This window comes from Oncorhynchus mykiss, chromosome 20 (genome assembly GCF_013265735.2).
Source record: "Oncorhynchus mykiss isolate Arlee chromosome 20, USDA_OmykA_1.1, whole genome shotgun sequence".
Lineage (NCBI taxonomy): Eukaryota > Metazoa > Chordata > Actinopteri > Salmoniformes > Salmonidae > Oncorhynchus > Oncorhynchus mykiss.
In genome coordinates, this window is record NC_048584.1 from 42624827 (window position 1) to 42641451 (window position 16625).

General features: G+C 54.6%; 1 protein-coding gene across 3 annotated transcripts in view; it reads right to left on the reverse strand.

Annotated features, from left to right (window-relative positions):
- LOC110499498 (pantothenate kinase 1-like) overlaps positions 1-16625 on the reverse strand; it is a 47500-nt gene that overhangs the window by 27067 nt on the left and 3808 nt on the right. The window contains exon 1 of one of the 3 annotated variants that reach the window (XM_036956371.1): positions 1822-1948. The exons of the other annotated variants lie outside the window; for them this stretch is intronic. Within the exon in view, the coding sequence (XP_036812266.1) occupies positions 1822-1909 (88 nt within the window). The 5' untranslated portion in view covers positions 1910-1948. Of the gene's footprint in view, positions 1-1821; positions 1949-16625 lie in introns of those variants that run through there. 3 annotated transcript variants of the gene reach the window in all.

Sequence of the window (16625 nt, forward strand, 5' to 3'; positions counted from 1 at the left end):
CAGGGTTGGAGTTAAAACCTTCAGGAGGGTATCTCTCCAGGAACAGGGTTGGAGTTAAAACCTACAGGAAGATAAGCTCTCCTCTTCTGTCAGCATATCATGACCAGCTGAGGTGTAGGCAAATAGGAACTGTGTTTGCTTTAGCCAATTCTGATGCAGTACTTCATGCAATCGCCCCCTGGGTAGATAACCTATAGCTTTAACAATCAATGGTAAATGTTAAGAGACGAGGTCATCCAAATGACAGCTCAGAAAGAATGTTGAGGGTGTTGCCAAGTTGAATGTGCAATATATTCTTGTGTAAAACAGTACACCACTTCAGATTAAAATTAGGCCTCATTTGAAGGCTCTCTCTATATTGATGCTGATATTAAATCACACCATTTTTGGTCCTGATATGTGTGTTACTGATATGTTCACCTGTAGGCTCGGTTGATATGCATGCCATTTATGTGACTACATTCTGCATGGCATTAGACAAAGTTAGTGGTTTAAATCATATCGTTCATGGTAAATGGCTTCAGTAAACTTGAAGTATGCATTGTTACATTAGCATGTGAAACACAATCTCAGTGTCAGACCTAACTCAAATTGGCACCAGAGATCAACATTTACAACAGATTAATTATTATCCAACAATATTGGCTTCTGATGTGAACATTATGCTCTGAATATAGTCGATAGGACCAACATTAGACTCTGAATATAGTCGATAGGATCAACATTAGGCTCTGAATATAGACGATAGGACCAACATTAGGCTCTGAATATAGACGATAGGACCAACATTAGACTCTGAATATAGTCGATAGGATCAACATTATGCTCTGAATATAGACGATAGGACCAACATTAGACTCTGAATATAGTCGATAGGACCAACATTAGGCTCTGAATATAGTCGATAGGACCAACATTAGGTTCTGAATATAGTCGATAGGACCAACATTAGGCTCTGAATATAGTCGATAGGACCAACATTAGGCTCTGAATATAGACGATAGGACCAACATTAGGCTCTGAATATAGTCGATAGGACCAACATTAGGCTCTGAATATAGACGATAGGACCAACATTATGCTCTGAATATAGTCGATAGGACCAACATTAGGTTCTGAATATAGTCGATAGGACCAACATTAGGCTCTGAATATAGTCGATAGGACCAACATTAGGTTCTGAATATAGTCGATAGGACCAACATTAGGCTCTGAATATAGACGATAGGACCAACATTATGCTCTGAATATAGTCGATAGGACCAACATTATGCTCTGAATATAGACGATAGGACCAACATTATGCTCTGAATATAGACGATAGGACCAACATTATGCTCTGAATATAGACGATAGGACCAACATTAGACTCTGAATATAGTCGATAGGACCAAGGGATACAATTCTGTTGTCGGTGAAAGCGTCCACTTGACTGAAATCTCATAGAGGTTCCTCTAAAAACCAGAGTAGGACATGCAAGACAACTAGGGCATAACAGAGAACACTATTTGCTCTCTCCAGTCTAACACAATTAGAGCTGAGGAATGCCGACTAGCAGGCTTAACCAATGGGACCGTTGAACTTGCCGGGAGGTCTGTACTAGAAAGAAACTCGACAATACTGGAGAGAATGTTTCTCAGTGTCCCCGAGGGTGTTAAATAATGGCAGTGCAGAATAGCCCTACTTGTGACAACATTTGTAATCTACTCTTGACAAACTAAAAAAAAAAAACACTGTACCTTGTTTCCTATCATTCTGTATGTTCTGAGTTCCGAGAGGCTCAAATTCCACCGTCGTGGAAACAATAGCAAACCAACTTACCCGGCTTCTTTACGTTTCTGGGTTTCATAGTGGTGTGCGCTCTGGTGAACGCAAACACACTCATGAATACCCGAAAGAATGCAGGCATGCGAAGTTAAGATCAGTGTTTTTACAATCCTTTGTTTCCCCAGTTTCTATTGTCACAGCAAATAAAACACTTTCTTGCATCGTGGCTTCGTCTCCCAAGTTTAAAACTTCTAACAGAAACCAGGGAAAAGGGAATGCTGTACATTCGGGGGGGGGGGGGGGGGCTGGCTCTTGCACCCAGCCTTGCAGAGATAGGGGTGGCCGCTAATTGGCCGAAGTACACCAAGCCTTCTTATCAGTATTGATTTCACCTTCTGACTGAGAAGACAGCAATCACGGTGCAACTGTTGTCAAAACAAAAAGGAGTCGCTTGTTTTCTATTGAAACAACGTGGCTGGATCTAACACCCCAACGTGGCTGGATCTAACACCCCAACGTGGCTGGATCTAACACCCCAACGTGGCTGGATCTAACACCACAACGTGGCTGGATCTAACACCCCAACGTGGCTGGATCTAACACCCCAACGTGGCTGGATCTAACACCCCAACGTGGCTGGATCTAACACCCCAGCGTGGCTGGATCTAACACCACAACGTGGCTGGATCTAACACCCCAACGTGGCTGGATCTAACACCCCAACGTGGCTGGATCTAACACCCCAACGTGGCTGGATCTAACACCACAACGTGGCTGGATCTAACACCACAACGTGGCTGGACCTAACACCCCAACGTGGCTGGATCTAACACCCCAGCGTGGCTGGATCTAACACCCCAACGTGGCTGGATCTAACACCCCAACGTGGCTGGACCTAACACCCCAACGTGGCTGGATCTAACACCCCAGCGTGGCTGGATCTAACACCACAACGTGGCTGGATCTAACACCACAACGTGGCTGGATCTAACACCCCAACGTGGCTGGATCTAACACCCCAACGTGGCTGGATCTAACACCACAACGTGGCTGGATCTAACACCACAGCGTGGCCGGACCTAACACCACAACGTGGCTGGATCTAACACCACAGCGTGGCTGGACCTAACACCACAACGTGGCTGGATCTAACACCCCAACGTGGCCGGATCTAACACCCCAACGTGGCTGGATCTAACACCCCAACGTGGCTGGATCTAACACCCCAACGTGGCCGGACCTAACACCACAACGTGGCTGGATCTAACACCCCAACGTGGCTGGATCTAACACCCCAACGTGGCTGGATCTAACACCACAACGTGGCTGGATCTAACACCCCAACGTGGCTGGATCTAACACGCCAACGTGGCTGGATCTAACACCCCAACGTGGCTGGATCTAACACCCCAACGTGGCTGGATCTAACACCCCAACGTGGCTGGATCTAACACCCCAACGTGGCTGGATCTAACACCCCAACGTGGCTGGATCTAACACCCCAACGTGGCTGGATCTAACACCCCAACGTGGCTGGACCTAACACCCCAACGTGGCTGGATCTAACACCCCAACGTGGCTGGATCTAACACCCCAACGTGGCTGGATCTAACACCCCAACGTGGCTGGATCTAACACCCCAACGTGGCTGGATCTAACACCCCAACGTGGCTGGATCTAACACCCCAACGTGGCTGGATCTAACACCCCAACGTGGCTGGACCTAACACCCCAACGTGGCTGGATCTAACACCACAACGTGGCTGGATCTAACACCACAACGTGGCTGGATCTAACACCACAACGTGGCTGGATCTAACACCCCAACGTGGCTGGATCTAACACCACAACGTGGCTGGATCTAACACCCCAACGTGGCTGGATCTAACACCACAACGTGGCTGGATCTAACACCACAACGTGGCTGGATCTAACACCACAACGTGGCTGGATCTAACACCCCAACGTGGCTGGATCTAACACCACAACGTGGCTGGATCTAACACCCCAACGTGGCTGGATCTAACACCCCAACGTGGCTGGATCTAACACCACAACGTGGCTGGATCTAACACCACAACGTGGCTGGATCTAACACCCCAACGTGGCTGGATCTAACACCCCAACGTGGCTGGATCTAACACCCCAACGTGGCTGGATCTAACACCCCAACGTGGCTGGATCTAACACCCCAACGTGGCTGGATCTAACACCACAACGTGGCTGGATCTAACACCACAACGTGGCTGGATCTAACACCCCAACGTGGCTGGATCTAACACCACAACGTGGCTGGATCTAACACCACAACGTGGCTGGATCTAACACCACAACGTGGCTGGATCTAACACCCCAACGTGGCTGGATCTAACACCCCAACGTGGCTGGATCTAACACCCCAACGTGGCTGGATCTAACACCCCAACGTGGCTGGATCTAACACCCCAACGTGGCTGGATCTAACACCACAACGTGGCTGGATCTAACACCACAACGTGGCTGGATCTAACACCCCAACGTGGCTGGATCTAACACCCCAACGTGGCTGGATCTAACACCCCAACGTGGCTGGATCTAACACCCCAACGTGGCTGGACCTAACACCCCAACGTGGCTGGATCTAACACCACAGCGTGGCTGGATCTAACACCCCAACGTGGCTGGACCTAACACCCCAACGTGGCTGGACCTAACACCCCAACGTGGCTGGACCTAACACCCCAGCGTGGCTGGATCTAACACCCCAGCGTGGCTGGACCTAACACCCCAACGTGGCTGGATCTAACACCCCAACGTGGCTGGATCTAACACCCCAACGTGGCTGGATCTAACACCCCAACGTGGCTGGATCTAACACCCCAACGTGGCTGGATCTAACACCACAACGTGGCTGGATCTAACACCCCAACGTGGCTGGATCTAACACCACAACGTGGCTGGATCTAACACCCCAACGTGGCTGGATCTAACACCCCAACGTGGCTGGATCTAACACCCCAACGTGGCTGGATCTAACACCCCAACGTGGCTGGATCTAACACCACAACGTGGCTGGATCTAACACCCCAACGTGGCTGGATCTAACACCCCAACGTGGCTGGATCTAACACCCCAACGTGGCTGGATCTAACACCACAGCGTGGCCGGATCTAACACCACAACGTGGCTGGATCTAACACCCCAACGTGGCTGGATCTAACACCACAACGTGGCCGGATCTAACACCCCAACGTGGCTGGATCTAACACCCCAACGTGGCTGGATCTAACACCACAGCGTGGCCGGATCTAACACCACAACGTGGCTGGATCTAACACCCCAACGTGGCTGGATCTAACACCCCAACGTGGCTGGATCTAACACCCCAACGTGGCTGGATCTAACACCCCAACGTGGCTGGATCTAACACCACAGCGTGGCTGGATCTAACACCACAACGTGGCTGGATCTAACACCCCAACGTGGCTGGACCTAACACCCCAACGTGGCTGGATCTAACACCCCAACGTGGCTGGATCTAACACCCCAACGTGGCTGGATCTAACACCCCAACGTGGCTGGATCTAACACCCCAACGTGGCTGGACCTAACACCCCAACGTGGCTGGATCTAACACCACAACGTGGCTGGATCTAACACCACAACGTGGCTGGATCTAACACCCCAACGTGGCTGGATCTAACACCACAACGTGGCTGGATCTAACACCCCAACGTGGCTGGATCTAACACCCCAACGTGGCTGGACCTAACACCCCAACGTGGCTGGATCTAACACCCCAGCGTGGCTGGATCTAACACCCCAGCGTGGCTGGATCTAACACCACAACGTGGCTGGATCTAACACCACAACGTGGCTGGATCTAACACCCCAACGTGGCTGGATCTAACACCCCAACGTGGCTGGATCTAACACCACAACGTGGCTGGATCTAACACCACAGCGTGGCCGGACCTAACACCACAACGTGGCTGGATCTAACACCACAGCGTGGCTGGACCTAACACCACAACGTGGCTGGATCTAACACCCCAACGTGGCCGGATCTAACACCCCAACGTGGCTGGATCTAACACCCCAACGTGGCTGGATCTAACACCCCAACGTGGCCGGACCTAACACCACAACGTGGCTGGATCTAACACCCCAACGTGGCTGGATCTAACACCCCAACGTGGCTGGATCTAACACCACAACGTGGCTGGATCTAACACCCCAACGTGGCTGGATCTAACACGCCAACGTGGCTGGATCTAACACCCCAACGTGGCTGGATCTAACACCCCAACGTGGCTGGATCTAACACCCCAACGTGGCTGGATCTAACACCCCAACGTGGCTGGATCTAACACCCCAACGTGGCTGGATCTAACACCCCAACGTGGCTGGATCTAACACCCCAACGTGGCTGGACCTAACACCCCAACGTGGCTGGATCTAACACCCCAACGTGGCTGGATCTAACACCCCAACGTGGCTGGATCTAACACCCCAACGTGGCTGGATCTAACACCCCAACGTGGCTGGATCTAACACCCCAACGTGGCTGGATCTAACACCCCAACGTGGCTGGATCTAACACCCCAACGTGGCTGGACCTAACACCCCAACGTGGCTGGATCTAACACCACAACGTGGCTGGATCTAACACCACAACGTGGCTGGATCTAACACCACAACGTGGCTGGATCTAACACCCCAACGTGGCTGGATCTAACACCACAACGTGGCTGGATCTAACACCCCAACGTGGCTGGATCTAACACCACAACGTGGCTGGATCTAACACCACAACGTGGCTGGATCTAACACCACAACGTGGCTGGATCTAACACCCCAACGTGGCTGGATCTAACACCCCAACGTGGCTGGATCTAACACCACAACGTGGCTGGATCTAACACCACAACGTGGCTGGATCTAACACCCCAACGTGGCTGGATCTAACACCCCAACGTGGCTGGATCTAACACCCCAACGTGGCTGGATCTAACACCCCAACGTGGCTGGATCTAACACCCCAACGTGGCTGGATCTAACACCACAACGTGGCTGGATCTAACACCACAACGTGGCTGGATCTAACACCCCAACGTGGCTGGATCTAACACCACAACGTGGCTGGATCTAACACCACAACGTGGCTGGATCTAACACCACAACGTGGCTGGATCTAACACCCCAACGTGGCTGGATCTAACACCCCAACGTGGCTGGATCTAACACCCCAACGTGGCTGGATCTAACACCCCAACGTGGCTGGATCTAACACCCCAACGTGGCTGGATCTAACACCACAACGTGGCTGGATCTAACACCACAACGTGGCTGGATCTAACACCCCAACGTGGCTGGATCTAACACCCCAACGTGGCTGGATCTAACACCCCAACGTGGCTGGATCTAACACCCCAACGTGGCTGGACCTAACACCCCAACGTGGCTGGATCTAACACCACAGCGTGGCTGGATCTAACACCCCAACGTGGCTGGACCTAACACCCCAACGTGGCTGGACCTAACACCCCAACGTGGCTGGACCTAACACCCCAGCGTGGCTGGATCTAACACCCCAGCGTGGCTGGATCTAACACCCCAGCGTGGCTGGACCTAACACCCCAACGTGGCTGGATCTAACACCCCAACGTGGCTGGATCTAACACCCCAACGTGGCTGGATCTAACACCCCAACGTGGCTGGATCTAACACCCCAACGTGGCTGGATCTAACACCACAACGTGGCTGGATCTAACACCCCAACGTGGCTGGATCTAACACCACAACGTGGCTGGATCTAACACCCCAACGTGGCTGGATCTAACACCCCAACGTGGCTGGATCTAACACCCCAACGTGGCTGGATCTAACACCCCAACGTGGCTGGATCTAACACCACAACGTGGCTGGATCTAACACCCCAACGTGGCTGGATCTAACACCCCAACGTGGCTGGATCTAACACCCCAACGTGGCTGGATCTAACACCACAGCGTGGCCGGATCTAACACCACAACGTGGCTGGATCTAACACCCCAACGTGGCTGGATCTAACACCACAACGTGGCCGGATCTAACACCCCAACGTGGCTGGATCTAACACCCCAACGTGGCTGGATCTAACACCACAGCGTGGCCGGATCTAACACCACAACGTGGCTGGATCTAACACCACAGCGTGGCTGGATCTAACAACCCCAACGTGGCTGGATCTAACACCACAGCGTGGCTGGATCTAACACCACAGCGTGGCTGGATCTAACACCACAGCGTGGCTGGATCTAACACCACAGCGTGGCTGGATCTAACACCCCAACGTGGCAGGATCTAACACCCCAACGTGGCTGGATCTAACACCACAACGTGGCTGGATCTAACACCCCAACGTGGCTGGATCTAACACCCCAACGTGGCTGGATCTAACACCACAACGTGGCTGGATCTAACACCCCAACGTGGCTGGATCTAACACCACAACGTGGCTGGATCTAACACCACAACGTGGCTGGATCTAACACCCCAACGTGGCTGGATCTAACACCCCAACGTGGCTGGATCTAACACCCCAACGTGGCTGGACCTAACACCCCAGCGTGGCTGGATCTAACACCACAACGTGGCTGGATCTAACACCACAACGTGGCTGGATCTAACACCCCAACGTGGCTGGATCTAACACCCCAACGTGGCTGGATCTAACACCCCAACGTGGCTGGATCTAACACCACAACGTGGCTGGATCTAACACCCCAACGTGGCTGGATCTAACACCCCAACGTGGCTGGATCTAACACCCCAACGTGGCTGGATCTAACACCCCAACGTGGCTGGATCTAACACCCCAACGTGGCTGGATCTAACACCCCAACGTGGCTGGATCTAACACCCCAACGTGGCTGGATCTAACACCCCAACGTGGCTGGATCTAACACCCCAACGTGGCTGGACCTAACACCCCAGCGTGGCTGGATCTAACACCACAACGTGGCTGGATCTAACACCACAACGTGGCTGGATCTAACACCCCAGCGTGGCTGGATCTAACACCACAACGTGGCTGGATCTAACACCACAACGTGGCTGGATCTAACACCACAACGTGGCTGGATCTAACACCCCAACGTGGCTGGATCTAACACCCCAACGTGGCTGGATCTAACACCCCAACGTGGCTGGACCTAACACCCCAGCGTGGCTGGATCTAACACCCCAACGTGGCTGGATCTAACACCCCAACGTGGCTGGATCTAACACCCCAACGTGGCTGGATCTAACACCCCAACGTGGCTGGATCTAACACCCCAACGTGGCTGGATCTAACACCCCAACGTGGCTGGATCTAACACCCCAACGTGGCTGGATCTAACACCCCAACGTGGCTGGATCTAACACCCCAACGTGGCTGGACCTAACACCCCAGCGTGGCTGGATCTAACACCACAACGTGGCTGGATCTAACACCACAACGTGGCTGGATCTAACACCCCAGCGTGGCTGGATCTAACACCACAACGTGGCTGGATCTAACACCACAACGTGGCTGGATCTAACACCACAACGTGGCTGGATCTAACACCCCAACGTGGCTGGATCTAACACCCCAACGTGGCTGGATCTAACACCCCAACGTGGCTGGACCTAACACCCCAGCGTGGCTGGATCTAACACCACAACGTGGCTGGATCTAACACCCCAACGTGGCTGGATCTAACACCCCAACGTGGCTGGATCTAACACCCCAACGTGGCTGGATCTAACACCCCAACGTGGCTGGATCTAACACCCCAACGTGGCTGGATCTAACACCCCAACGTGGCTGGATCTAACACCCCAACGTGGCTGGATCTAACACCCCAACGTGGCTGGATCTAACACCCCAACGTGGCTGGATCTAACACCCCAACGTGGCTGGATCTAACACCCCAACGTGGCTGGATCTAACACCCCAACGTGGCTGGATCTAACACCCCAACGTGGCTGGATCTAACACCACAACGTGGCTGGATCTAACACCCCAACGTGGCTGGATCTAACACCCCAACGTGGCTGGATCTAACACCCCAACGTGGCTGGATCTAACACCCCAACGTGGCTGGATCTAACACCCCAACGTGGCTGGATCTAACACCCCAACGTGGCTGGATCTAACACCCCAACGTGGCTGGATCTAACACCCCAACGTGGCTGGATCTAACACCCCAACGTGGCTGGATCTAACACCCCAACGTGGCTGGATCTAACACCCCAACGTGGCTGGATCTAACACCCCAGCGTGGCTGGACCTAACACCCCAACGTGGCTGGACCTAACACCCCAACGTGGCTGGATCTAACACCCCAACGTGGCTGGACCTAACACCCCAGCGTGGCTGGACCTAACACCCCAACGTGGCTGGACCTAACACCCCAACGTGGCTGGATCTAACACCCCAACGTGGCTGGATCTAACACCACAACGTGGCTGGATCTAACACCCCAACGTGGCTGGATCTAACACCCCAACGTGGCTGGATCTAACACCCCAACGTGGCTGGATCTAACACCACAGCGTGGCTGGATCTAACACCACAGCGTGGCTGGATCTAACAACCCCAACGTGGCTGGATCTAACACCACAACGTGGCTGGATCTAACACCACAGCGTGGCTGGATCTAACACCACAGCGTGGCTGGATCTAACACCACAACGTGGCTGGATCTAACACCACAACGTGGCTGGATCTAACACCCCAACGTGGCTGGATCTAACACCCCAACGTGGCTGGACCTAACACCCCAACGTGGCTGGATCTAACACCCCAACGTGGCTGGATCTAACACCACAACGTGGCTGGATCTAACACCCCAACGTGGCTGGATCTAACACCACAACGTGGCTGGATCTAACACCCCAACGTGGCTGGATCTAACACCCCAACGTGGCTGGATCTAACACCACAACGTGGCTGGATCTAACACCACAACGTGGCTGGATCTAACACCACAGCGTGGCTGGATCTAACAACCCCAACGTGGCTGGATCTAACACCACAACGTGGCTGGATCTAACACCACAGCGTGGCTGGATCTAACACCACAGCGTGGCTGGATCTAACACCCCAACGTGGCTGGACCTAACACCACAACGTGGCTGTATCTAACACCCCAACGTGGCTGGATCTAACACCCCAACGTGGCTGGATCTAACACCCCAACGTGGCTGGATCTAACACCCCAACGTGGCTGGATCTAACACCCCAACGTGGCTGGATCTAACACCCCAACGTGGCTGGATCTAACACCCCAACGTGGCTGGATCTAACACCCCAACGTGGCTGGATCTAACACCCCAACGTGGCTGGATCTAACGCCCCAACGTGAATGGATCTAACACCACAGCGTGGCTGGATCTAACACCCCAACGTGGCTGGATCTAACACCCCAACGTGGCTGGATCTAACACCACAGCGTGGCTGGATCTAACACCCCAACGTGGCTGGATCTAACACCCCAACGTGGCTGGATCTAACACCCCAACGTGGCTGGATCTAACACCCCAACGTGGCTGGATCTAACACCACAGCGTGGCTGGATCTAACACCCCAACGTGGCTGGATCTAACACCCCAACGTGGCTGGATCTAACACCCCAACGTGGCTGGATCTAACACCACAGCGTGGCTGGATCTAACACCCCAACGTGGCTGGATCTAACACCCCAACGTGGCTGGACCTAACACCCCAACGTGGCTGGACCTAACACCCCAACGTGGCTGGATCTAACACCCCAACGTGGCTGGATCTAACACCACAGCGTGGCTGGATCTAACACCCCAACGTGGCTGGATCTAACACCCCAACGTGGCTGGATCTAACACCCCAACGTGGCTGGATCTAACACCCCAACGTGGCTGGATCTAACACCCCAACGTGGCTGGATCTAACACCCCAACGTGGCTGGATCTAACACCACAGCGTGGCTGGATCTAACACCACAGCGTGGCTGGACCTAACACCCCAGCGTGGCTGGATCTAACACCCCAACGTGGCTGGATCTAACACCCCAACGTGGCTGGACCTAACACCCCAACGTGGCTGGACCTAACACCCCAACGTGGCTGGACCTAACACCCCAACGTGGCTGGACCTAACACCCCAACGTGGCTGGATCTAACACCCCAACGTGGCTGGACCTAACACCCCAACGTGGCTGGACCTAACACCCCAACGTGGCTGTACCTAACACCCCAACGTGGCTGGATCTAACACCCCAACGTGGCTGGATCTAACACCCCAACGTGGCTGGATCTAACACCCCAACGTGGCTGGATCTAACACCCCAACGTGGCTGGATCTAACACCCCAACGTGGCTGGATCTAACACCCCAACGTGGCTGGATCTAACACCCCAACGTGGCTGGATCTAACACCCCAACGTGGCTGGATCTAACACCACAGCGTGGCTGGATCTAACACCCCAACGTGGCTGGATCTAACACCACAGCGTGGCTGGATCTAACACCCCAACGTGGCTGGATCTAACACCCCAACGTGGCTGGATCTAACACCCCAACGTGGCTGGATCTAACACCACAGCGTGGCTGGATCTAACACCCCAACGTGGCTGGATCTAACACCCCAACGTGGCTGGATCTAACACCCCAACGTGGCTGGATCTAACACCACAGCGTGGCTGGATCTAACACCACAGCGTGGCTGGATCTAACACCCCAACGTGGCTGGATCTAACACCACAGCGTGGCTGGACCTAACACCCCAACGTGGCTGGACCTAACACCACAGCGTGGCTGGATCTAACACCACAGCGTGGCTGGATCTAACACCCCAACGTGGCTGGATCTAACACCCCAACGTGGCTGGATCTAACACCACAGCGTGGCTGGATCTAACACCACAGCGTGGCTGGATCTAACACCCCAACGTGGCTGGATCTAACACCCCAACGTGGCTGGATCTAACACCACAGCGTGGCTGGATCTAACACCACAGCGTGGCTGGATCTAACACCCCAACGTGGCTGGATCTAACACCACAGCGTGGCTGGACCTAACACCCCAACGTGGCTGGACCTAACACCACAGCGTGGCTGGATCTAACACCCCAGCGTGGCTGGATCTAACACCCCAACGTGGCTGGATCTAACACCCCAACGTGGCTGGATCTAACACCCCAACGTGGCTGGATCTAACACCCCAACGTGGCTGGATCTAACACCCCAACGTGGCTGGATCTAACACCCCAACGTGGCCGGATCTAACACCCCAACGTGGCCGGATCTAACACCCCAACGTGGCCGGATCTAACACCCCAACGTGGCCGGATCTAACACCCCAACGTGGCCGGATCTAACACCCCAACGTGGCCGGATCTAACACCCCAACGTGGCCGGATCTAACACCCCAACGTGGCCGGATCTAACACCCCAACGTGGCCGGATCTAACACCCCAACGTGGCCGGATCTAACACCCCAACGTGGCTGGATCTAACACCCCAACGTGGCTGGATCTAACACCCCAACGTGGCTGGATCTAACACCCCAACGTGGCTGGATCTAACACCCCAACGTGGCTGGATCTAACACCCCAACGTGGCTGGATCTAACACCCCAACGTGGCTGGATCTAACACCCCAACGTGGCTGGATCTAACACCCCAGCGTGGCTGGATCTAACACCCCAACGTGGCTGGACCTAACACCCCAACGTGGCTGGATCTAACACCCCAACGTGGCTGGATCTAACACCCCAACGTGGCTGGATCTAACACCCCAACGTGGCTGGATCTAACACCCCAACGTGGCTGGATCTAACACCCCAACGTGGCTGGATCTAACACCCCAACGTGGCTGGATCTAACACCCCAACGTGGCTGGATCTAACACCCCAACGTGGCTGGATCTAACACCCCAACGTGGCTGGATCTAACACCACAGCGTGGCTGGATCTAACACCCCAACGTGGCTGGATCTAACACCACAGCGTGGCTGGATCTAACACCCCAACGTGGCTGGATCTAACACCCCAACGTGGCTGGATCTAACACCCCAACGTGGCTGGATCTAACACCACAGCGTGGCTGGATCTAACACCCCAACGTGGCTGGATCTAACACCCCAACGTGGCTGGATCTAACACCCCAACGTGGCTGGATCTAACACCACAGCGTGGCTGGATCTAACACCACAGCGTGGCTGGATCTAACACCCCAACGTGGCTGGATCTAACACCACAGCGTGGCTGGACCTAACACCCCAACGTGGCTGGACCTAACACCACAGCGTGGCTGGATCTAACACCACAGCGTGGCTGGATCTAACACCCCAACGTGGCTGGATCTAACACCACAGCGTGGCTGGACCTAACACCCCAACGTGGCTGGACCTAACACCCCAACGTGGCTGGATCTAACACCCCAACGTGGCTGGATCTAACACCCCAACGTGGCTGGATCTAACACCCCAACGTGGCTGGATCTAACACCACAGCGTGGCTGGATCTAACACCACAGCGTGGCTGGATCTAACACCCCAACGTGGCTGGATCTAACACCACAGCGTGGCTGGACCTAACACCCCAACGTGGCTGGATCTAACACCCCAACGTGGCTGGATCTAACACCACAGCGTGGCTGGACCTAACACCCCAACGTGGCTGGATCTAACACCCCAACGTGGCTGGATCTAACACCACAGCGTGGCTGGACCTAACACCCCAACGTGGCTGGATCTAACACCCCAACGTGGCTGGATCTAACACCCCAACGTGGCTGGATCTAACACCCCAACGTGGCTGGATCTAACACCACAGCGTGGCTGGATCTAACACCCCAACGTGGCTGGATCTAACACCCCAACGTGGCTGGATCTAACACCCCAACGTGGCTGGATCTAACACCCCAACGTGGCTGGATCTAACACCACAGCGTGGCTGGATCTAACACCACAGCGTGGCTGGATCTAACACCCCAACGTGGCTGGATCTAACACCCCAACGTGGCTGGATCTAACACCCCAACGTGGCTGGATCTAACACCCCAACGTGGCTGGATCTAACACCCCAACGTGGCTGGATCTAACACCCCAACGTGGCTGGATCTAACACCCCAACGTGGCTGGATCTAACACCCCAACGTGGCTGGACCTAACACCCCAACGTGGCTGGATCTAACACCCCAACGTGGCTGGATCTAACACCCCAACGTGGCCGGATCTAACACCCCAACGTGGCCGGATCTAACACCCCAACGTGGCCGGATCTAACACCCCAACGTGGCCGGATCTAACACCCCAACGTGGCCGGATCTAACACCCCAACGTGGCCGGACCTAACACCCCAACGTGGCCGGACCTAACACCCCAACGTGGCCGGACCTAACACCCCAACGTGGCTGGATCTAACACCCCAACGTGGCTGGATCTAACACCCCAACGTGGCTGGATCTAACACCCCAACGTGGCTGGATCTAACACCCCAACGTGGCTGGATCTAACACCCCAACGTGGCTGGATCTAACACCCCAACGTGGCTGGATCTAACACCCCAACGTGGCTGGATCTAACACCCCAACGTGGCTGGATCTAACACCCCAACGTGGCTGGATCTAACAACCCCAACGTGGCTGGATCTAACAACCCCAACGTGGCTGGATCTAACACCCCAGCGTGGCTGGATCTAACACCCCAACGTGGCTGGATCTAACACCACAGCGTGGCTGGATCTAACACCACAGCGTGGCTGGATCTAACACCCCAGCGTGGCTGGATCTAACACCCCAACGTGGCTGGACCTAACACCCCAACGTGGCTGGATCTAACACCCCAGCGTGGCTGGATCTAACACCCCAACGTGGCTGGATCTAACACCCCAACGTGGCTGGATCTAACACCCCAACGTGGCTGGATCTAACACCCCAACGTGGCTGGATCTAACACCCCAACGTGGCTGGATCTAACACCCCAACGTGGCTGGATCTAACACCCCAACGTGGCTGGATCTAACACCCCAACGTGGCTGGATCTAACACCCCAACGTGGCTGGATCTAACACCCCAACGTGGCTGGATCTAACACCACAACGTGGCTGGATCTAACACCCCAACGTGGCTGGATCTAACACCCCAACGTGGCTGGATCTAACACCCCAACGTGGCTGGATCTAACACCCCAGCGTGGCTGGATCTAACACCCCAACGTGGCTGGATCTAACACCCCAACGTGGCTGGATCTAACACCCCAACGTGGCTGGATCTAACACCCCAACGTGGCTGGATCTAACACCCCAACGTGGCTGGAACTAACACCCCAACGTGGCTGGATCTAACACCCCAACGTGGCTGGATCTAACACCCCAACGTGGCTGGACCTAACACCCCAACGTGGCTGGACCTAACACCCCAACGTGGCTGGATCTAACACCCCAACGTGGCTGGATCTAACACCCCAACGTGGCTGGATCTAACACCCCAACGTGGCTGGATCTAACACCCCAGCGTGGCTGGATCTAACACCCCAACGTGGCTGGATCTAACACCCCTACGTTGCTGGATCTAACACCCCAACGTGGCTGGATCTAACACCCCAACGTGGCTGGATCTAACACCCCAACGTGGCTGGATCTAACACCCCAACGTGGCTGGATCTAACACCCCAACGTGGCTTGATCTAACACCCCAACGTGGCTGGATCTAACACCCCAACGTGGCTGGATCTAACACCCCAACGTGGCTGGATCTAACACCCCAACGTGGCTGGATCTAACACCCCAGCGTGGCTGGATCTAACACCACAGCGTGGCTGGATCTAACACCCCAACGTGGCTGGATCTAACACCCCAACGTGGCTGGATCTAACACCCCAACGTGGCTG